The sequence below is a fragment of the Pieris rapae genome, chromosome 11, assembly GCF_905147795.1.
Source record: "Pieris rapae chromosome 11, ilPieRapa1.1, whole genome shotgun sequence".
Lineage (NCBI taxonomy): Eukaryota > Metazoa > Arthropoda > Insecta > Lepidoptera > Pieridae > Pieris > Pieris rapae.
Genome location: NC_059519.1, coordinates 2,234,423 through 2,257,906, shown reverse-complemented (window position 1 = coordinate 2,257,906; position 23,484 = coordinate 2,234,423). Strand labels below are relative to the sequence as shown.

General features: G+C 34.6%; 1 protein-coding gene across 1 annotated transcript in view; it reads left to right on the top strand.

Annotated features, from left to right (window-relative positions):
* LOC110996892 (T-box transcription factor TBX6) overlaps positions 1 to 23,484 on the top strand; it is a 30,844-nt gene that overhangs the window by 5,234 nt on the left and 2,126 nt on the right. The window contains exons 3-4 of the mRNA XM_022264773.2: positions 12,928 to 13,195; positions 21,175 to 21,315. Coding sequence (XP_022120465.1) covers positions 12,928 to 13,195; positions 21,175 to 21,315 — 409 coding nt within the window. The remainder of the gene's footprint in view (positions 1 to 12,927; positions 13,196 to 21,174; positions 21,316 to 23,484) is intronic.

Below are 23,484 nucleotides of genomic sequence, written 5' to 3'. Positions count from 1 at the left end.
TATAAGCTTGTTTGCTTTACGACTGTACCCCTACAATTATTTTTTTTCATCGATAATGTTAAGCGAACACAGAAATTACACAGTCGTGGCAATCTCGGCGCCTTCGACGTTTCCTGCTCTCAGGAGGGCGTTTGTAGGCCCATCTGTCTCCGACTGATAAGACTCGTTCACAACCGCAATGACAAATCGCAATTTTCATTGGAAGGAATCCTTTCGCATTAAATTGCAGCAATTATCGGTCAACGATAGCGACAAAACGTGCAGTTTGCAGGACTCAAAGATCCGGTGAACTAATTAAATGTACTCCGAGAAGTGCATGAGTTTTTGCAGTTGAATAACGCACATGCGCGGTGGATGTTGTGTGGCAATGCTTTGTTGTAGCGACGCACGAACCGAGCTTTTTTACGCGTAATTAGCCGCTCGTCTTAAGCCCTGTCATATTCTACACGTTTTTTTTCAAATCGCTGCCGGCGGACCACCGCGCTGGACGCCAGAATTTCGATAATTTACCGCTTTATTCGTGAATCTCGTTAACTGCGTGCGCCCGCGCCGGTCCAGAGGTCACTTTTGTTTGTTTTGTATTGATGATCCCGGCCCAGGGGCGCGTCGGCGCCGCTCGTGGCGCCACATCTCGAAATGGGTCAAAAATATTCAACTCTTATTAAACTAGGTACACGCACATGAAATTGAGTTATTCCATTCGAAGATCACGCACACATTTGGTGTTAAACAGCTTAAATTGTTGCGAGCTTTTCGATGTTGTTTGATTAAACTGCTGGTCTGGGGGGAGGGTTCTATAAAGCTTGAGTCGTAAATAGAAAGCGCAAACAATGAAATTTGGGCGGTTCGTTTGTGCAACGTGGCTCGTATATAGGCAGTGTTAACACCTGCCGATACAGCGGCCATGCGCACGACTTATATACAAAGAATATAGAGTTTTCTCACCTGCTAACAACAAATATGTAAACTTCAACATAACATGACATCGTAAGATAGACATCTCGGTTCCAATTAAAACGGCAATTGTTAACGCCCTTATAAAAAGTTGACATTTAAGACCCTGTTCTATGCATACTTGTTGGTGGTAACACATTTAAGAATAATGGGTAGCTACAAGTCACGTAGCCATACAAGATAAGTAAAATGGCTCAATAACTTTAATAAGTTAAAGAGATCTATCCGGCTATATTATTACGCAGGGATCAATTATCTACATCATAACTAATTGACAACAACTTTATTCGGTGGTAATTTAAATTAAATTATGTTGCAAGTTTACCTCGTTACTTTTTAATATTTTCATTATATCATTATTAATTACTTAACAGCAAACTGGAATAATGTTAATTATTAGCTAAACAAAAACTAAACTGATTCTTTGAAGCCGTTTTTAGTGAACTTATTATCTCAAATGTCGCATTTACATAATCTGAAATATGGTCTATCCATCTAAATAAATAATCTTGTCTGCAATAATAAACCACAAAACTGTAACACGTTCCATCTGCTATCAGAGATAATACAAACCCTCAATAATCGTTGTACAAACAAACAAATGCTTTGACTAGTGCCTTTTTTCAAAAAAGGAACGAAATATGACAAATGGGCGAGGCGCGCCGGCGCAGAACGCTCGCGTGTCGTCGCGCGGACCTCCCGCCATTTTAAAAACAAACAGACAGTATAAAAACTCGTTATTTATTCCCGTGTTATTCAGTGGGAAGGGAGCGCCCAAATTCGCTTAAAAAAATCATAAGTTATAATTAAATTCCTGAGATGTTCTCTACCGTCGTGGTTAATGCAAGTACCGACTATATGTTAGAAGCAGGCGGCTCCAATCGCTTTAACTTTTATCGATGTAGAGTTTTATGAGATTGGGGAGATTCGATGATATCGCTGAGATCTATCTACAGAATCACGTTCATAACATACGCTTGCCGCTTGTCTTAACATAAATACCGATTAATTGATTTGATATGTGTCGTAATTAAAATGGGTGCTTAGAGCGCGGGATTCGGCGCCGGCGCCTCAAAGCGTCTCTTCCAGCATTCCTTTTGTTTTACCATAGGTCGTTTGTCGCCTGCTTGCTGAGTGGGTATCCGCCTTCCCTGTCTGCCACATTGGCAAAGGAACGAGTGCGAGAGAGAGGTGCGCGGGCGCCGACCTCCTGCGGTGCCGTCGGCCGCCCGCCGCGTGCTCCGCCCAGCGCATGCAGCACTAATAATCAGATTATGACAGCCAACTCTCAAGTGCTCAATACTTCTACTCGTCACTCTTCACTGTCTCCTGAAAAATTGACAGCAGACATCCACATGCCCATTCCTGATCAGTTGATAATTGGATGAGCTGTCTTTCGCCAAGGATATAGTGCAGTTATACCCTCAATCTAAGAGAATATATATTCTAATCAAGAAATAATTAAAATATTTTTTTTAAAATCCAGACGCAACTTCATCTGAATAATAAAAATACTCAAATGGTACGGCACGTAGACAGATAAAAATCGTTGAAACATTTAGTCTTTGAGAACGCTAAATTGCTTAATTTTACTTCACGCAATCACTATAAAATCCTAATATCCGTAAAACGAAGTTGTTTGTGCGACTTGGGAGAATTGATTGTGACCGTTTACAGTAATAAAGGCTTAGATGACGTAAGATTGTCGTTGAGACAAAAGCGTAACGTCATTGTAGGTAATTGATAATTCCGTGAAGGGGCAAGAATCTAAAGCACGCGCCGAACGACGACGCCACCGAATGATCATATCGCGACGTCCCATAGGAAAACGAATTCAATCCCGATTAGCCGGTAAAAGCAACGTAGATTGCTAGGTCATTAAGCAAGCTGACTTAACAGTTGTCTCAACGCACCCGCAATGTATACATAAATCATACAAAAAAATATTGTCAAGAATTTTGATATTGCATCGTCATCACCGCTCCCGTGGCTAAAACAATCGACTGAAGTAAAAAAACTAATACGTGAAGAAGAAATTGAATTGAGAACTAAAAAATGTGGTCCGCGTCATCTCTGAGCGGCGCATGATTCATTTTTTGCTAGCTCGGTCTGATGATAATTTCTCATTAGGTTATAACATTTTTGTCAGTCGAAACGTCGTAAATTCCTCGAATAATTTAGGGAAGAAAGTGGTCGTGTGTTTTGTTTTTATGGCGCCAACAGGCAGCCGGCTTAGATCGGTATCTCTCGATACAAGCGTTTAACCCATGTTACGTGGAAGTTCGGGATTCTCACGGACCAAACGGCGGGCGATCATTTGCTAACGACATGTAATTCACCAGAATAAAACGATTTACATATTTCTTTGTATCGTTCGTAGAAGAACTGTATTTGGGCAATTTATGTATTAATTAATAAATAATGCGCTTTAATACGAATCGGTGTCAATATAAAAGCAGACAATTCGAAAGGGCAGATATTCATTAAAACGTCATGCCTGCATAACTTAAATGGACAATTAAAAGGCGTCTAAAAAGTTGTATTCTAACAATGTATGTCTGCCTCGTCCTCTCTTGTCATTAGCAGTGTGTACAAAACATTCTGTCATTCTAAAACATAAATATTTCATATTCGCTATCCTAAATATCTAGTAATTTTTTTTGCCTGGCTTACATATATAAATTATAGTGTTTTTTTAATAATACAGTGCATACCTTTATAAATATTCTTGAATGGATTAAAGTTACTATTATTAGGTTTAAAGACATTTAATCTCATAATAGGCATACACTTACATGAGAACACTTATATGCTAACGTTACAATTTGAAAAAAAAAAGAAAAAAAGAAACTTGGTAGAACTTGGATGAACTTTCATTTCTTATTATTTGTTTTTAATTTGTTACTGTTATTATGTTATGTATGTTATGTATTGATTTATGTTATTTAAAAAACTCTTTGTATGACACATCTAAATAAACTTCCTCTAATGAAAATGGTAATATTAATTATATTTTATATAATCCGACACACCGAGCTGTTCGAAATAGATTTTTTATATAAATTAAATAAATTGGTATATTTTTCTTTCATCTCGTTTTAAACTTTGCATAATATATATGTTTAAATAAAAATGGTAATGTCAACGACACTGACACTCCCATTTTTAAATTTTAAGCAACATGTGATGTTATCAGACTCATAATATGTTTAAATTATTATAATTTGCGTTCAGCAAATCATAAATTCGTTCTGAATATTCCATGCATGGAACGTCAGGTCAGGGTGTCTTACACAACTTTTAGATGTAACACTAAGAATACTTTAATCACGGAACAATTGTAATCTTGTCACCCAAAACTCCCAAGAATGGGGACTAGCGTTAGATCAATTTTGTCACAACCATATTTTTATCACGAAGAATGTTTTATTATCCGATTTAGAACATGCTGTATTCTCCACAAATATAATTTGTTATTCATATACCAACAAGTTACAAACAAAGCCAGTAATGATAATTCCCTTAGTACCATGGAGAGCCACCCGCGCGCGAGATACCATCAGAGGACCCATCGCGACATCACGCTATGATCTGTATCAGCAATGCTACTGAAGCATTCAACCCTTTTACGCGTACAAACAAAAATGAACCCTACCATATAACAATAAAGTTCAAAGTTCCGCTCTATACACCGTATGGCCTAACTTAAAAATGGGTGAACGAGCGCAATACAGCACGATTTTTTAATAAAAGTGTCAGTCGGGTGTCGTTGTTACCCACTCGTTAAGGTTGTGAGAATACCGTTCGTGATAAGTCATGCTGCACAAAAGCGTGACATAAATGTTTATAGCTCACAAGAACTTGACCTTTGAGAGATGGCATCATATGGTAAAACTGCCATCAAACTTCGAGTGAGGAACTACTTTTTTTTATTTTGCAGACACCAGCAAAGGTTCTTGAACAAGGTTTGACTATGGTACAATTCAGAAACAATTTAAACGTGAGCCAACTTAATTCAAAGGAATCTTGTTTTTTTTTTTCTCAAATTGTAACGTTAGCATATAAGTGTTCTCATGTAAGTGGCTAATGTCTATTATGAGAATAAATGTCTTCAAACCTAATCTTGCATATCGTTTTTAGACCTGTTTATACTAAGTTCTAGAACACGATTGTTTCCTGGCAAAGTTTCGTACTTCCATCTCTTGGACTTTTAACTTATAAGCCTTTCTTAGCTGACTGAGCTTTGATACATTATATACCTGACTCGCTCAGTGGACAGGATTGAGTGTGTACTATTTTATTCTCACGAAGTAAATTTCTTTGAAATATGTATTTCAATGTCAACTTGGTATGATGTCGCAACATATCCACTAATTACTGTGACAGGGGCGGTGCGTTTGAGTCCAACACATTACGCAACCTTGGCGCGATTCCTCGTATGACTGATCATTTACGCTTGGGATAAGCGAATAGCGAGATGGATCTTTTATTCTTCCCACTGTACATTGTCAACATTCGTGACAACGTAATTAATAAACGAATTATGAAAGAAAAAAAACAATATTTATTCCGATTGTTAAACGTATTGTTTGTCATATTTATTTATTTATTTAGTAATCCTACTGCTAACATAAATTATAAATAATAACAAACAAATACACTGAAAATATAGCCATAGATGGAATACATGATACATTTTACATACTATAAAAAGATTTAGAAAAGGGAACAAATAAAAAGTATTTAATACATTTAACTAATTGTGATTTAATTTATTTAACTAAGCCTAAATTGGCTGTCTTATGATGGTTTAAAAGTGTGGGTATGTACGTGATGGTGTGTATGTGGGGTGTGCTCATGATGTAGGTGATTTAGCGCTACGGATATTTGGGAGCTGTACAAGTTCATGTTTGTATAGTGACATAACTAGTGACAAATCTCAATAGATTTTGACTCAATGAGTAAGACTGATGTATTAGAAGCGCTGACTTGAGCCACACACGCCGAATTAATATCAATTAACACACACGAACTTAATTGTGAATCGAGTGCGGTTCGCGTGCGGCGGCCTCTTTGTCGGCACAGCCCTCCTGCGAGTATAATTCGCGAGTATCTCTTCCTTGAAATGTTTCCTAAAATACAAGCGTTCCAAGATCCGATGAATAATGAACCCCGGTACATACGTTTGTAATTAGTCCTCAGGGTTCTAGGTATTGCGGTATCACGGTACGGTAACCGCAGATCCTGCACTTGATGGATTTGCTAATCACACTATTCTTTAAGACTGACTTTTCTTGTATGCTTTCATCTTTTAATTATCATTTAAACTCCCGTGAGGATTCGTGGTAAATATTGTGAACGATAAAATTGATATAAGAATACTAAGACGCGTGTGAACATTTGACTTTCGAAGAAAATATACAATATAATGCCACTACATCATCTCAAATAAAATTAATTGTGGCTCACTTATAAAATTTGCAAATTGCATTTCTATATTCCTATTTACCTGACGTGTAATCATGCTTTCTTTCACGTTGCTCACATCAACACCAGCTATGCAAAAACTTCAGTTTTGTATAGCGCAGCCCGGACATAGAATTACTCTAAATCACCTGCAATATGAGCACACCCATATACACACATACACACCCTCACACAGAACAGCCAAATTAGGTATTACATATTTAATATTTTTTTTACATTTTCCTATCGTAAATTTTTCCTTTTTCCTTTTTATATATATCTTTAGCTATATGATTAGTATGATTGATTTTTGATGTATATAATTTATTTTATCAGTAGGATAACGAAATAAATAAATAAAATGAAGACCCCTAACATAACAAACAGATATAGAATACAAAGTATGTACATCTTAACATTTGAGAAAGAATAAATTAATACAAATGAAAAGTTAATTGAAGATATCAGTTACCAATTAGAAAAGTCATAATAAAAACTAGCTACTATCTTCAAGATCGCCGTTTTAGATAAAATCACCGTTTACATGTGACCATCAATTCTTTCTTATATCGCAGCTTTGACAGGATTATAATTAGAAACTGTCCGTCCTTATGGTTTGTCGTTTTTAATGTCGCTAGTCTGGTCCCATACTGTGCTCGCATTTCATTAAGTTGCGAGTTAAAAAATTGGGAGCTCTCATAAAACTGTTTGATTTATGCGAAGACGGCAGCCTAACGATCGCCGCCTTCGCCACCGATATTTCTGATATCATTTTTATTCATTTTCTCTGCGGGAAAAAGATGATACTACAAAAGCATAGTGAAATACAATAATAATATTGACTTATAATATTTATATACAAGTAGGTGATCCTTTTGTGACTGACACATGTCGGGTTTTTGTTAGAAGACATGTGAGTTTGTTTACATGGAAAGAGAAATACATTGAGGCAGCTCTTAGAACCAGGCCAGGTTTCAGACCAGGGTTAAATCCACTAACCAACCAAACACCAACACTGCTGCTTTATACACACATTGATAAATAATCTTTATGGTACAATAACAATTAATTTTAAAAGATATCTTAAATTAGATTAGATTACTTACCGAGCTTTTAATTCAGAAAACCAAATACGGAAAACTAATTAATTGTCACAATTTTTTTATGAACACCAAGAACCTTGACTCATGAAATAAAATAAAATAAAAATATATTTTTTTTATTCCATATATAGTAGTGTCATGATATAAGTAACTGTTAAGCACATTGAATGATATATGACATAAAATGATATGTATAGACTACAAAAGATCTCTTAAAAGCAATAAGGGTGCAAATTGCCCTCCTTTTTATTTAATTATATCAACTGTAATAACGAACTTTTAATAAATAATTATTCCTGCATCTCGTTCAATAATATTAAAACTAAAATACTTTTTTATTTAACGGAACATATTTTCATACCCAGTAAACGAGCCTAGTACTTCAACTACTATAAATGAAAATCCATCATAAAAGTAGTAACATAGTAGTCTTAAGAGGAACGTAGTTACACATTCAATGCAATGATCAAAATGCTAGTATTGATTATCTTAACGACCTGTTGTGCGCATTGGACGGCGTCAAAAGGCGAATAATAGACTTTAGATGCGGCGGCGAGATAAGCTTTGTCCTATGGCGGTCCCGTACTAACTGTCAACTAAATTACTGAAGGATTGCCAGCCGGTATCGTCTGTTGCAATTTAAGCCGCTTTGTGCAACTGCACCGGCGCCGAATCGACAATGTATACATTGAAATGTAATTAAAAATTGCGATTGAGTTTCACTGAAACGTTCGAATTTTAAATTTTATTTACACGTTTATAGCTTGTTGAGAAAGGGTTGAGATTAGTCGGATAAAATTTTTGATATTCGATGCGTTCGTGCCAAAGTTTGGGTAAAAGGCGCCGGCATGACAGTAAAAAGATTTAATTTCCGCACGTCGGTGTTTGGGGTAGTTGTAAATTTGGTGATTGGCACATAAACATGTCAGGCAGGTGCGCCGCGTCGCCACGGGGATTCTTTGTGCCATCACGCCCATCGGACAATCATTCGTCACAAGAGCAACTAGCTTCGACGTCTAGTTTCGGTTCTAATAAGTCTCCAGTAAAATGCAAGCATTATTTTACAAATTTTTAGTAGAATAACAAAGTAGTAGTAGCTTTGATACCTATTGTTAAATTGTGACTAAATGTTTTAATAACTTTAAATACTAATTATAGTTTTAGGTGTCCGCGTTGCAGTCATCTAGTTAAGGAGTGTATAGAAAATTAAACATATACAGTAGCTAATATTTAATAAAACCTCTACATAGTTTAGCAATAGCAATATTCAAGATATTCCTTCGCTTAATTAAATACTGAGCATTGGCTGTATATTTTTTGCGACGACTCGGTCTAAGTTGCCAATAAAAACTATAGCAGATATCTAAAAAAAATTGAATATATAGAAGCTCATTTCATTGCCACCTGCAGCCTCGGCAAAAAGCTTCCAATAAAATAAGTTTTTGTCACGATCGTTATGATTGAAACCGCTGGCGCTGATTTTAAACAAAGGACGACAGATAGAGGTGGCCATCAATATGCTAATACCGATTTACTCAACCCGGGCGATACTTTTTTGTTTCCCAACCCAAATTGGTTTATTTGTATTGTTAAGAACGGCTCTCGATGTGAACTCTATTTGTATTCACCCAACATGTGGAGTGGATTTGCTTTTTGTCCAAAATAAACGAGCGTTTGTAAAAATTTTACGAATAAACTCTGGAACAATCCGTGTGAACCACCCTTTACATGTTCGTATAGACAGCTTCATTGATGATATTGGTATTTGCTGATTCATTAACATGTTTCATATTAGCAACGCACTTACCAGCCAACATCCATGCCCGTTTAGTTGCGATACTCGATTCACGCTTGTGTGCTTACATAAGATTGTAATTGAAAATTACTGCCGATGTTCAAAGCACGCGCCTTGTATACTCGAAGTTCAGCCTTTGAACTAGCCGCCTTCCTACTGCTAATCATTATACTTTTTAATTGGATTCAAACCGTTAGCCGATGATTTTTGAGTGCGATGGCCAGAAATCCGTTTTCAAATTATAAAGCCAAAGTTACATAGCTCTCTTGTGTCAACATTTCTATAACGTTGTAATGCTAATCACAGTCAAAACACACTGGATGGATCTCGCTGCGATTCTCACGGCGGCTCACAGGCCGTAGTGAACAATTTGACACATCCAGGTGTCCAATTTTTTATGCACCCACACAATGGAGGTGGATTTGTTTACCCAGGCTCACATCTGGGCGGACCAAAAAACCGGCTGGACCTCTCGTATGAACGCTAATGAGCTCGGCTTAAACACACATTCCTCTCTTTAACCTCTCGAGAATTAGCGTGTAAGCTTCTTTTGTAAAGCAACAGATGCCACAACAAGAGGTCGCTTGTCGCATTAACGAGTTTTAACATTGAACTTGACGATAAAATACACATCAAATCAACTGTTAAGATAATTAGTCCTTGTGGGGTAGGTTAGGGATGTTTATGACAACGTCAATACAGAGACAGTGTTCAAAGCAATGTTTATGAAAGAACGTTATTAATTTTGTGGTTGACTGATAAGGCGGTGATAGAATAAAGCAGCGGAAAGAGAAACGTTCCATTTCACGTTACAATAAATTGTTATGTTTACACATGTTTGGATATTTAACAGTCGTTTTTAATAAGCGGATACGATTGTATAAAATCGCAGTTCGTTTAACATTTCGAGTGCGGATGCGAGAGCGGATGTTAGGGTTTCTTCCCGCGCTGTTAGCGCCTCCGTGCGGCAATTGGCAAGTTGTTACCGATTTATGGCCCACTCTAAACTTTATACAACGCGATTTTGGTGGTCCCATTGTATTCCACTAAGTCCCTTCCCGCCGCAGCGCAGTCATCACAGCTTAGCGCGCCCTCGAATGCCTTTTATGGCGTTGTTTTATAGTCTCCTTATTTCATTTGCATTTGTAAACGGTATCGTTAAATAATATTCGGACATTACATTTATGGCTGTTACAATATCGTTAATTCGAAAATTAAAATTTTGACACTTTTATATCCAATACCGAAATGTAATGAAAGTCGGCTAATTTACGAGTCACGTTCATAACTGCGCTTACTCAAACGTTCTCTGAGATAATAAAAGTTTTAAAACAACTCGAAACCCTAAATGTTACAGTACAATAAATAACATTCGAAGAGAAATCGGCCCGTTTCTTAGATTACCGATATGGTTTAAAATTTTTAAGAGGATTGCGATAACAAACTGTTATTATCATATTTAATTAGTTAAGCGGCTCGGAATGTGAGTTACACGGCAGCAAAATGCGAAGGGAATTGCGTACATTAAGGATATCTTAAACCGGCATTTAAGAGGTCTTTTTCTGAGCTGTAATAGGCTTTTAAAGAGGTGCATGGGGGTTTTCGCATAAATTGCACGTCCATCGTCACCTTTGTCGGCGGCTTCAAAGCTGATATAACTGACGTGATGTGATAAGAGCCGTCGAACGGTAGCCGGGGATTTGTCGACGTACGGTCAACATGCGCCCGCGTCGATAGTGGGCAAGTATTGTAAGTACATATTTGTGTTTGTTCCCAGCGTTTGTACGGAGGATTGTAAATATTGTCGATGGATAAGGGTTTTGGATTCTCTTAACATAAACACGCTGGCATATTAAACCTTGCATATTTATTTTATTGGCAGAGTTTGTTTGGTTTTTTCTCGATATTAAATTAATCTGAAGTGGTAGCTATCAATTTCAAGCTCATGATAATATGTCAATTAAAGTGATTGCAATACTATTGAATACAATGTTGTAACTATTTTAAATTGTTTCAGAGTGTAGTTTACGCAACCAGTACTCTGGTTGGGCCCTTTATCCAATCGATACAATCCACACCGCAACGTAAGTCAGTAGCCGACGTCGTAAAGTTTAAATGGAGGCTAATTTAGTGTTCTGTTAATTGTGTCCCTGTGTCGGCTTCTTATCGGAGTGCATTAGCGCGCCCGGCGGCCCCAAGATACCACTGTTATGACGGATGGACTGGCGCAGCCACTGATAAATGACATTAGGTTTATGTGCAAGACAAATTATGGCGTATAATCTAGCCGCGTGCCATCCAGTATGACGTTTCTACTTATGTTTGGTAATGAAAGATTACGTTCAATATTATGACCTACAAAACTAAGGTAGACTAAAAAGTTAGTTTGTAGTTGTATTTATTATGCAAATATTTGGTTCAACGGAATTGATATACATCATAGACAGTTTAGTTAATGTGGAGGTAATATGTGTGACATTTTAAGGCTTAATTTCGGCTCTGTACATCGAGAGCAAACTGCCGCGGCTAATAAAAGTCGCAGTCAGTAATTAAATAGTCTAACGTTAACTAAATGAAAAGTAATTATTATACCATCCACAGCGATTTTCTAATGTAACATATTAATATATTGTTTTATAAAATATATAAATATATTAAAATATAGTTACACAAGTCAAGAATAAGTTTTCCGCAAAGACTTCAAACTTATTTGCACCGGATTCCTGACTTCAGTTAAGCTTTAATTCTTCAAAGTAAGTTTTCAAATAAGCTTCAAACCTCTCATCCGAACAAAAACCCCATCGAAATTCAAATCGACTCAATTCGCTCATTCAAAGTTCACATAAGTTTATCTATAGTATCCATTAATGAGTTAGATTAATATTAGTAGCACGTCGGTGTAATCTGCGCCGGCGCCGTGATTTCAACCCTAACGGGTGCCAAAAGCTCGTTGACCAACACTTTTACTCCCATCAAATGCTTTTATAATCACGATAAAACCTAACAGAGTGGCATTGTCCACTATCGTCTCATAGCCGCCGTAATTTTATTATCGTCTTCTTTGTTCGTGCGCGGTTCATTTTACGGTGCAAAGTTATCTTTTATTGACTGTTAAGTGCTTGTTTTTAATTTTATTTTGTTTATTCAAATTCAAAGGTGGAAAGGAATGTCAACCGTGTACCGAGCTAGCTTAATTTATAGGTTAGAAAATAAGTGACGCCAAATTATCGAATTAGTTTTTGGCGTTCTATCGAATTAGTGGTAACTGTTCAGGTAGAATAATGTAGTGGAATAAATAAATAAATGCTTAGCATTAAATTCGTGTCATAAAAAAGTTATTGGCACAAACTCCTTCATAGATATAACTTGTAATATTTATTGATTGTGTATGGAGTTATTACAATGTAAAATAATAAGGGCAGAAATTAATTTTATTTATTTTATAGTATGGTTTGAAAAAGAAGTTGTTTCTAATTATAAAATCAATATTAAATACATTACATGCACAATATATATTATATTATATGATGATAAAATTAATATAATACTTAAATACTATTAATATTAATTTAATTATCAGTTCTTTTACTTATAACTACTTTGTTTCAGGCGTATGTTCCCTTCGCTTCGTGTGTCTCTGAACGGCCTGGACCCTCGTGAAGAGTACTGTGTATTACTAGAGTTATCCCTCGTCGGTCGACGCCGTTGGCGTTGGGCGGGCGGCGCTTGGGCGGCTGCAGGTGGCGCTGAACCTCAATCACCAAGAAGACTGATGCTCCATCCTGATTCACCAGCCCCTGGACACCATTGGACGGCGAACCCGATCTCATTTAGCAAACTTAAACTTACAAATAACACCATGGATGCACAGGGTCATGTAAGTATTTTTTAACTTACAATAAAGTATTGCTTTGGTAACAGAAACTGGTAACATTTACTGCAATAGTATATATAATATATAACTCCATATATATGGAAATAGATTAATAGATATCAAGGCAAGATTGCCTTAGACCCAAAAAGTCGCCTATCGGGAAAAGGCTGACTACAGGCAAGTATATTTACTACGTACCTATTTGATTGACAGAAATTAAACAGACACAGAAATTTCAGGCCTGAATTTAAAATAGGTTGCGGCGTCACTGATTTATTTTCATCATACACATACGTATAAGAGTATTTTCACGTGTAAGTCAGTATTGTAAAATTCCTTATGAGAAATAACTACATAAAGTTGTTACAGGATATCACTGTTAAATAATTGTTAGTTTGTACATGCAAACTAACAATTTAACGATACAGGTGGTCTTACGTAGTATTTGTAATAATATAATTTGTATGGACCACCGCCTCTGCTGAGCTTGTCATAATTACAGCTTACCTCCAATTTTTCACTGTTACATAAAGCAGTTTATTTTTATTCCACTCCATACTTGTCTTTCACATACAATGGAAACGCCTACCTGACCACTTCCACTATAATTGAAACCTGCCTTTTATCAAATTTTAACTCTGTCTCTCTGTAAATAAAGGCCAATTTTAATGAATATAAACAATTTACAGTTACTAATACTGGTGAAACATGAAATTTGTTCTTTTCGTGATAATGTCATAATCAAAGTTCAATCATTTTGAGATTAAATTTGTTTGTAAAAAAAAATAATTTGAGCTTTTAGTTTCGTTAAACGTTGATCAAGATTAAAGACGTTAGTATTGTAGTGAATTTTTATGTTTAAAGTATTTTTATACAATCTTCACACACATTGCACGAACATTGCACACATACGTATTCTAAAATAAACTTAGCAAAAGACATAAAATACCTATTAGAAAAAAAACTTGTTAAAATGTTATAGTTTTGAATTATAAATTTTTGAACAGTTTAAAATAAACATACAATATTAATAATTTTAAATACATTTGACCAGATAAAGCCTATATTATTATATGTTATTACTTATTATTGTGTAAGTTACAATATGTTCTAAATATTATATTGGTAGGCTTGCTTCATTATATTTATCAAATTCTTAAAAATTTATATACCTACACACATCACCGCAACAAAACCTTCCTATTTGAACAGAAAAAACATCATTGCGTCATTTTTTTTTGTTTTTATTTATTGATAAAAAGCTTGCCAACGCTTGGCACATTGTTACATCGCTAAAAAAATCACAAAATACAATTTTTAATGTGACAAGCACTTATAGGTAAATATGACATACACAAAGAGATCTAATATTAAACAAAACTCTTCTTTAAACATCAACTTCTGTTCTCTATAGCAACTTCACGATAACAATTTAAAATAGTTTTCTTGGTTTAATCTGCAATTTTAAATAAAGCGTTTCATACATGCAAACATTTAACTCTATAATACAAAAAAGTTAAAAACCATTAAAACACTCACTACCATTTATAATAGAGAAAATAAGGCATCATTTGTCTATCAAAATAAATAGCCCTGTTCATGGCTATTAACTCGTGAAGGAAAGGGAACTATTATGACAGGTCAGGAAAAAACACTGCACGCTTGGATGACTCGAACTTCTATTGAACATATCATACACACATTTTTTGAGGTTTGCAATGTTTAACATCATTTCAAACTGTATTGGAGTTGGACATAAAAAACATAACTACTTTTCTTACATGACTCAATGTCTGATCACTATGTTTGCTTTGGATCCAGTAATCTATAGTTTTGCTGTTAAGTTTTTTAGGAGTTGTATATGTTTCGGTCACTATTTAAGGAGTGTGTAGGAACTTAAACATAAACAGTAGTTTATATTTTATTGTGCGCGTGTCATAGACAGATCAAAAATCATTTATTTATATAGGTAACACAATGTACACTTATGAACGTTAAAAAATATATATGCATTAAATGCTTCTAATTTTACATTTACTGCCAGTTCTCAAATCAAGGGCGTAAAACGGAAGAGAACAACTGGCAAAACGGAAGAACAACCTTACCGATTGTTTGCTACACTCTGTCTCAATGCAAAACGTGTGCTACACATACACCCCTACAGTTTCAATCAAAAACAGTTATACATTAAGATTATATTAATCATATTTTTACAATAAATTAACATAACAATACTGACATTTTAGCCCAAAATTAATTGTTTAAACTATATTTAAAGAAAACACTTTTTTAACGGTATGAAGTTTTGTATTATTGAAAACTTCAATCCGTTAAAAAAGTGTTTTCTTTAAATGTGTAAAAGTTATGTTAATAAATATATATTATTATATTTAATAAGTAATTGCGAAAGAATACAAATCTTTATTAATTACCTCCCCGTGTTTAGTAGGAAATGGTTAAGTAAAACCTTCTCACGGTAGGCATTTCAAAATCATATCGTTATCAGCGTATGCCTTGTAAGGCACTGCAGGCGGCATCGCAAAGTACCCACAACAATAGGCAAGCTACCGAAGCCTCGTCGCATGGAAATATACGCATCGCTTGCGCACTTGAGATTTCGCCACCTGTAATAAAAAGGGATCCATTGTTCCCGTCAGCTACCTCATTGTTTGCTTTTTAACGCAACATCAAAGATACCTTTGTGGTAGTACTACCTAATTTTATTGCGGATTATGTTGCGAAGAAAGGATAACTGTAATTTTGTTGTCTATAATACAATCCCTTAGAAAAACTTGCTTAATTAAGTTTTACTGTGAATTTAGTACTTACTGATAACGTATCTAAATTTAATCCTTTAATGATTAATTTGAATTTTCTCGTGTGATTTTTTTTATAAATAAATTAATTCAATTCCGTAGAACGTCAAAACCTACATCTTGGCCCAACATCTGCGTCGTAGAAGGCTTTGTACATTTCAGAATATTAACATTTTCCAAATTCAAAGTTGAAACGAGTACTTAAATATAAATTGCAATTTATATTATTGTAAGTTATTCATAAAATACAGTTTCTAATCTACTGTCTCTTCATCACAGTGTCATCATAATTTGATAGAAAGAGTCGTAAGATTTGAATAAGGGGAAGTAAATGATTAATGACAACATTACATAAGGGAAATTGCATTTAACTATTTATTACAATGAATTATTAAGGCCTGTCGAATACTAAAAATAAAAAAAAGATTTAAAAAGGGTCTTACATTGCCAACCCCTTTTCAAAAAAATGAAGGGATGTTTGTTCAACACATTAAACATTATCGCTACAAACATCGACGACCCGTGTCAATCCAGGAGGAAATACATGTTTTACACGAATCTTATCTTTATCTTGTTGTGGTAATTTACATTAATTTTCGTGTTCCATACAGTAAACAGGTTTAACTAAAGTTTCTATATAGATAATTACATATGTATATTTATGTTGCCTTAATAATTAACAAATTATATTATTCCCTAAATTAATGATAATGAGATTGTCCTTAATAAAGGGTATCAGTAGTAACTTATAAAATAATAAGTGTTATCATGTATTAAAAGATTTTCACAATTCATCGCTTCAAAATAAGTAAGTGTATAATCGATTCTACGGATTCCGCGATTCATTTAAACAATTTAGATTTAATAAAAAACAAGCTTACTAACTCAAACAAACTCAACTAGAAAATATGACTCAAATTACGAGGTTGATTTTGATATAATATACTAATTTTATCTATAAAATAAGGCACGGCTAATATAGTGTAAATTTTCGTTTTTCGCAATACATTGGCGAACCAAATAGTTAGCCTCTTGTCCATGTGTACAAAACTTTTTATAATCTAACAAAAAATTGTTGCTCTATTCTGTGCCCTGTCTCCATAGATTGTTAAAAACTTAATAAATATTTCATGAAATTCTTTACCTGATTAAATATTTAAAATATTACAAATTTCTAACTACTAAAATGCTCACTTATCAGATACTTCAATCGATTTTGATTGAACGTATGTCGGTTTGATGGACGAGAACAAAAACGTGAAGAAACGTTATTATGTCGGTTCAATATCATTCCCATAGTTTGTCAAAATCGAAATGTATCTCACGTTTGTATATACATACATGAAATTCTCTGTCTCTTTTCTATGAACACTAGCGATCGGCTGATTTAAAAAAAAGTTTACCACTGAAGCAATTTTTTAAATTGGTCAAGTAGGTCAATTTATGTAATACAAATCTTTCGTGATTAGTGTAATTGATACATACTGAGCTATGTTGGCCTAGTTATGTCTAATTTTATGTTGTTTGTTTTCTTACTGATTTGATAAAGCAATAATTATATAACTAAAGGTTTTTATAACAAGATCCTGACGCTTATGCCCCCATTAGTTTACAGGACAACTTATGTAATTATTAAATATTATATTTATCCTTACAAACAAACAGTTTAATGTTTCGGTTTCTAACCATAGTTAATTATTGTAGCATTTCATTCTATATTTGCATCTTTTATTTCTTAAATTCGATTGGCGCAAAAAGAATCTCGAACGCCTTTAAAAATATATGACATCGCACTATGAAACAGGAAAATATTAAATAATGACTTAATTACACGTAATATAAGTTATTACGAGTTAATTAAATTATATATTTCCCCAATAGTGCCTTATAAAGTTTTATTTAATTGTAGATGTAATAAGTGCAGTATTTATCTTTCGTTTTTTTATGGATCAACACGTTTATACAAATATCATTTTCATGGTAAATAAAACTCCATTAACGTAATACGTGAATTTTGTTAGTTAAACTGCTAGAAGTTTCGAAAGCTGCACTACAATAGTGCTTAGTGGAAAACCAAAGACAACGTACGGAAATATCCCTTTATTAAAAAAAACCGTAATACCCCTTAATCATAGATGAAAATCAATGTAACTATACATTTTGGTTTCTACTTAGTAACTTGCCTAATACAGATAATGTTCTTAACAACGCTTTTTTTTATAACTGATTTTGACTGTATTAAAATCATAACTAAATAGCTGATGTAGGTGATATGTTGATAATGTTGATAATGTTGATAATGATACCAAATTTCTATGTTAATGTGCTAACCGAACTTATCATAAGAAAAATCATATTTCTAAAAGACAAAGCATGTTCCAAATAATTCACACATATAAACGCTGATAAATCTCATCCCTTTAATTAAGTACAAAACAAAAAGCGAGCGGTATCCGGGACCACAACCGATGTCAAATCTGTGATCACGTTTATTTCGGCTTTCTTTATTAGGAATAATTGCGTTAACTGCTATAATTAAATTAATTAGACCCACAAAAACAAATGATTAATGTTCTGTACATGACACTATACATGTTAGTTTTTGGAGTGTCACAAATATGTTATCACCATCGTTACTCGGAAGATGTTCAAGTGAATGTGCACGGCATTCGACGTTGATGGCAGAATTTCTTTGAAACATGTCTAATAAATTTTAATTGCTCTGATTTGCCGATACTTGAATTTATTGCGAGTATTGATTTTATTCTCTTCGATTAAATTCTTACAATATGTCGGCTGTTTATGTTACATCCACCGAACTATGGTGAAAGTCAAGTAGGCTACTTCACAGTTAATTTGGTAAACTACGGCTGCAAATCATATAAATAAAACTTAAAAATTTTTTTATCGTTTTGCGTCATTTATTTATTTTAAAAAAATTACTGCTGCTATTTTATAGTCATGGGTATCATTTATTTAAATTTAAACTATTTAGAACAACGGAATGCAAACTCGCTTACATATATATACTATAAATAATAATTGTAACCGTTTTGTTTAGTTAATTTACCGAATAGCCGTGTTGGTATGTTATGGTTTCATTAAATGCCACTAAAAAATTCCATTCTAACTTTTGTAGCTCTGTTAACTGCCGTAAAAGGAGGAACACACATCTGCCTAGTTTCAGACTAAATAGTTCGTCATAACGGACTGGACTAGCTCACGATATTGCCATATAAGCTTAATTTTCAATTAACACTAGCGGTTGAAATGGTCTTATAACTTGTGTGTTGCCATATAAGGGTGAGAAAAAAGTCCCAATATAATTAGTATGTGATAAATTTTCCGCTACAACATATGTTATTCCACATCTTCTAGGTAGTATTTAAAAGAGTATTTATATTTTATACGCGAAAACGCTAACTTGCTTTAGTTGAAAACTCAATTCTACAGGTCAATTTTGGCGCGGTGATTTTTTTCAAATTGTTACTGTTTTTACGCAACCAAATATTATTTAAATGGTTTCGATTACCCCGATGACGGAACAGATCAGTACAATCATAATATTATAGGACCTGGATGACCGTGCTAGCTCGGTATTTTTTTTTATAAATCGTGTTTTTTGGAAATATTATTTAAGTACGAATTACATATTATGAAATTATGAAATATGAATATAATTATCAACAACAAGAACAAGACATCCTGGTAGTCTTGCGAACGGATGGCGTAGTTTTGCTCTTTCGCGAATTTTGTAAACGTTTTTGACATTCACAAGCATGCCTTAGGTCGCATCTGGACTGAATAAATGAATTTTGATTTTGATTTTTTTGATCGAATAAAGATAATTATATTCATGTTTAAGTTTTAATTTGACTGACATCTTTAAACGAGCAATTCTATATATTGATAAAACACAAATAAAATAACATTTTCTAGAAATGATTCCTAGCTAAATCGATTTATCGCCCCCGAAACCCTCTGAATACTAAATTTCATGAAAAACGTTGGAGCCGATTCCGAGATTCCAATTATATATATATATATATACAAGAATTGTTCGTTTAAAGATATACCGTTATAAAAAACTGTTCAAAAGATGTACAAGAACTACTAATACAGTAGTTCCTACAATATAACCATATTTCAAACAGTAGTTAAAGAGAAAGCATAAAAAGTGAAAAATATAAACCAGAACCCTTTTCCGCATGGAGTGGTTTCGGCGCCTACGCAGGTAGCTTTTTTCAAGCACCAGATAAAAGTGCGTCTGTCGCCAATGTTTTTTAACTATTTGAAAATATTACCAAACGAAAATAAATAAAGCATTTCTCATACATACCTACGCGTATTCTCTTCGTACTTAAACAACTTAACTTAGTTTATAAGGTATAAGCACGCAAATACTATTAATATTAATTGATAATTATTGTTTTACAAGTTTTTTCTCGTGAATTTGTTGCATGTAAAAATATCTATGTAAAGAAAACTGGGGTATTTATTCAAATCAATCTTAATTTTGGTTTTAAGTCGATTATATCTAATATTATAGTATATAGATATTATAAAGTTGTATTTTTTAAATTGTATAATGTATCTATATATACTCAGTCGGTTTTGATGGTAGTGTTATCATCCTTGGAAGACGCAAAAGGGCCTAGAAATTTGTGTAACCTGTAGAACATACAACTATACATATATATTATGTTTTAAATTGATACCCACTTCGTCGTCGTCGAACGAACGTCAACGCAGCACCAGTACCAGCACAAAATACCACAACTGAGCGTTCGTCAAGGCAGTTTTCCCAGCACTATGTAGAACCACTGAAGTAATTCCAAAACAAATTCGACTTCCATAAAAGTAACAATTTTTAAAAGGCCGGCAACGAACTTGGGAGTATTCTGGCATTGTGAGTGTCCATGGGCATTATCACTTAACATCAGATGAGCCTTCTGCCTCCCCTTTCATCCTGAATCCCAAACATAATAATGTGGTGTTCAATAACGCTATGTAAAACACAGCTTTCATGCCTGTCCTTTTGCACGTAGCGGGTGGGGGCTGCTCTTCCTTCGCGCCGGAGCCGTTCAAAAGCCAACAGACAAGACTAGACCACGTGGAAAGTGGGGTGCTCTGATAAGGGTTGTACTAACTATAATATTCTTACAGATGGTTCTAACGTCGATGCATAAGTACCGACCGAGGGTCCTGGTGGTTCGGGCTCGTGATGCCGCAGCCCTGGCGTGGGGAGCTCCTCATGCCTCCTTTTCATTCCCTGAGACTGAATTCATAGCTGTTACAGCTTACCAGGTAAATTATTATGTGACTATTGGATAAATATATATCATTTACCTTTTATGTTTTAATTGTATAAAGATACGATGAATAAAAGGCCTGTATCACAGGTATATATTGTAAAAGAAACTAAGTAAAATTATTAATTATTATACTTATGTTTTTATATTATATATTGCTTACATTGCGTAAGTTACTTAGATTTAACGGAGGAATATAGAAATAATTTGCTATTAGCAAATATATTGCTGACTTGAAAATGCACTAACGTTAATACAAACACAACCAACGCGTCTGAAGACGTTGATTTAATACTTAAAAAGGCAGTTATCTAAAATTACGTTATGTGATATCTAGAAAACCGGGGAAGACCCAGGTTGTATTATCGATACAATCTTATTTCTTCCCAGAAACCGTACTACGTTTCTGGGAATACAATTCGCAGTTATGACGCACAGATTTTTTCAACAAGGCGCCACTACCAAACTAGCAAAAAATTGCGACGCCGTCGAGTGGTCAATAGAAACAAAAGGGAACTAATTTAAAATCTCAGCGGTGTGTTTGTTCATGAAATATTGGCTGTGTTATCAGATAACGAATTGGACACACTACAGTTTTAACGGAGAATCTAATAACGACCATTTTTTGTCTGTCTGAAAGTGTGAATAATGTGTGATTATGAATCATAAAACAACTGAACTCTATCCAAAAACATTTTTTTTTTCATGTTTAATTTATTTTTAGTAAAATTCAATACAGTTTAACATTTAATATATAAACTATGAATAATCACAATATTATTTGCCAGAAAAGTTAATAAAAAACTTTTATGTATAACTAGTGGTTTCTTTTGCCTGATTCATAATTTTGTCTAAAAAATAAAGAAGAAACTTCAGTAATTGAACTTAAATAATTATGTAGATTTGTACTTGGGAGATTGTTATACCTCTTCACCAAAAGGCGCCCCGCTGTTTGTTTTCTTACTACGTCCATGCTTTTGGCGCTCGGCGCAGCGTGTCCTATTCTTGCATAATCCATCGTTCAGTAATTAGGTCGAGTCGGCGTCTTTACTCCCGCGGCGTATTTAATGTTGACTGCATCGAGGCGCGAAGGGCTTCTCGCCATTTATAATTACAATTACAGCCGGCAGCTTTGTGGGATAATCCTGGAATTGTCCAAGTAACGGGACGCCGTCTGGACAATGGTCGGCAGTGTATCATAGCGCATTATAACGCATAAGTGGACGTTGCGACTGATGTATTGTTACGAATTAAGGACGAATTAGAAAAAGACCTTTGTGATCACCGGCAGCGGCTATTCGACGGCGTAGCTAGGTGGCAGACTGTATTGTCACACAGAGGGATAATGCTATGTTTCATTTCTTAACTCGTACTCGCTAGCGCTTTGAAATGCAAATGAAACAGTAGTAATACTAAATAGTTTTTTATAAGAAAATTCTAGCAAATAATATTCTGAATATTCATAGTTTATTTAGTTTAAAACTTCACTCATTTGAATACATCATATAAAGTGATCATTCTCCTGATGTAACTAATTAATCAAAGGTTGATAATGTTAGCGTCACTGAAGGAGTTATTTTCCAAATATGCCTTCCAACTGCAAACAACAACAAATCATTCTATAACTGTTTGTTAATCATATAATCCCGCCATTTGCACCCGATAACTAAACTAAATTTGCTCAGACCCCTAATTATACATAAAAAAAAACTGGCGACAGTCGCAAATATGAAATATTCAGCAAAAAGCTAGTCGCGTGACGTCACGGGCGACAGGGCGGGCTCAGGGCGGCGTCTGGGCTCTTGCGGTACTTCAGTTATTCGTCCGACTTGAGATGCATGAGAGCTAATAACAGGCTTTTAGCACACTCTGTTATCGGCTGGCCGTGTTATCTGGTAGTGCGATGAGCAAGCGCACCCGCCGGCGCCGCCTTATCGAGGCATGTAAACAATCATTTACGAGTGACTTCACGTCAGGACACTGTTTGCGGTCAAGATTTGGCTGGGATAACCCGAAGTGCCAAATTTACAACGTATAATTTTTTTATTGGAGTTAGATTAGACGTGAACTGAAAAATTTAAAGCATAACCTTTCAGTAAATATATTTTAATATAAATTTACGATTTACGAAAATTGTGCGTGTACAAACTTTCTAAATGGTTTG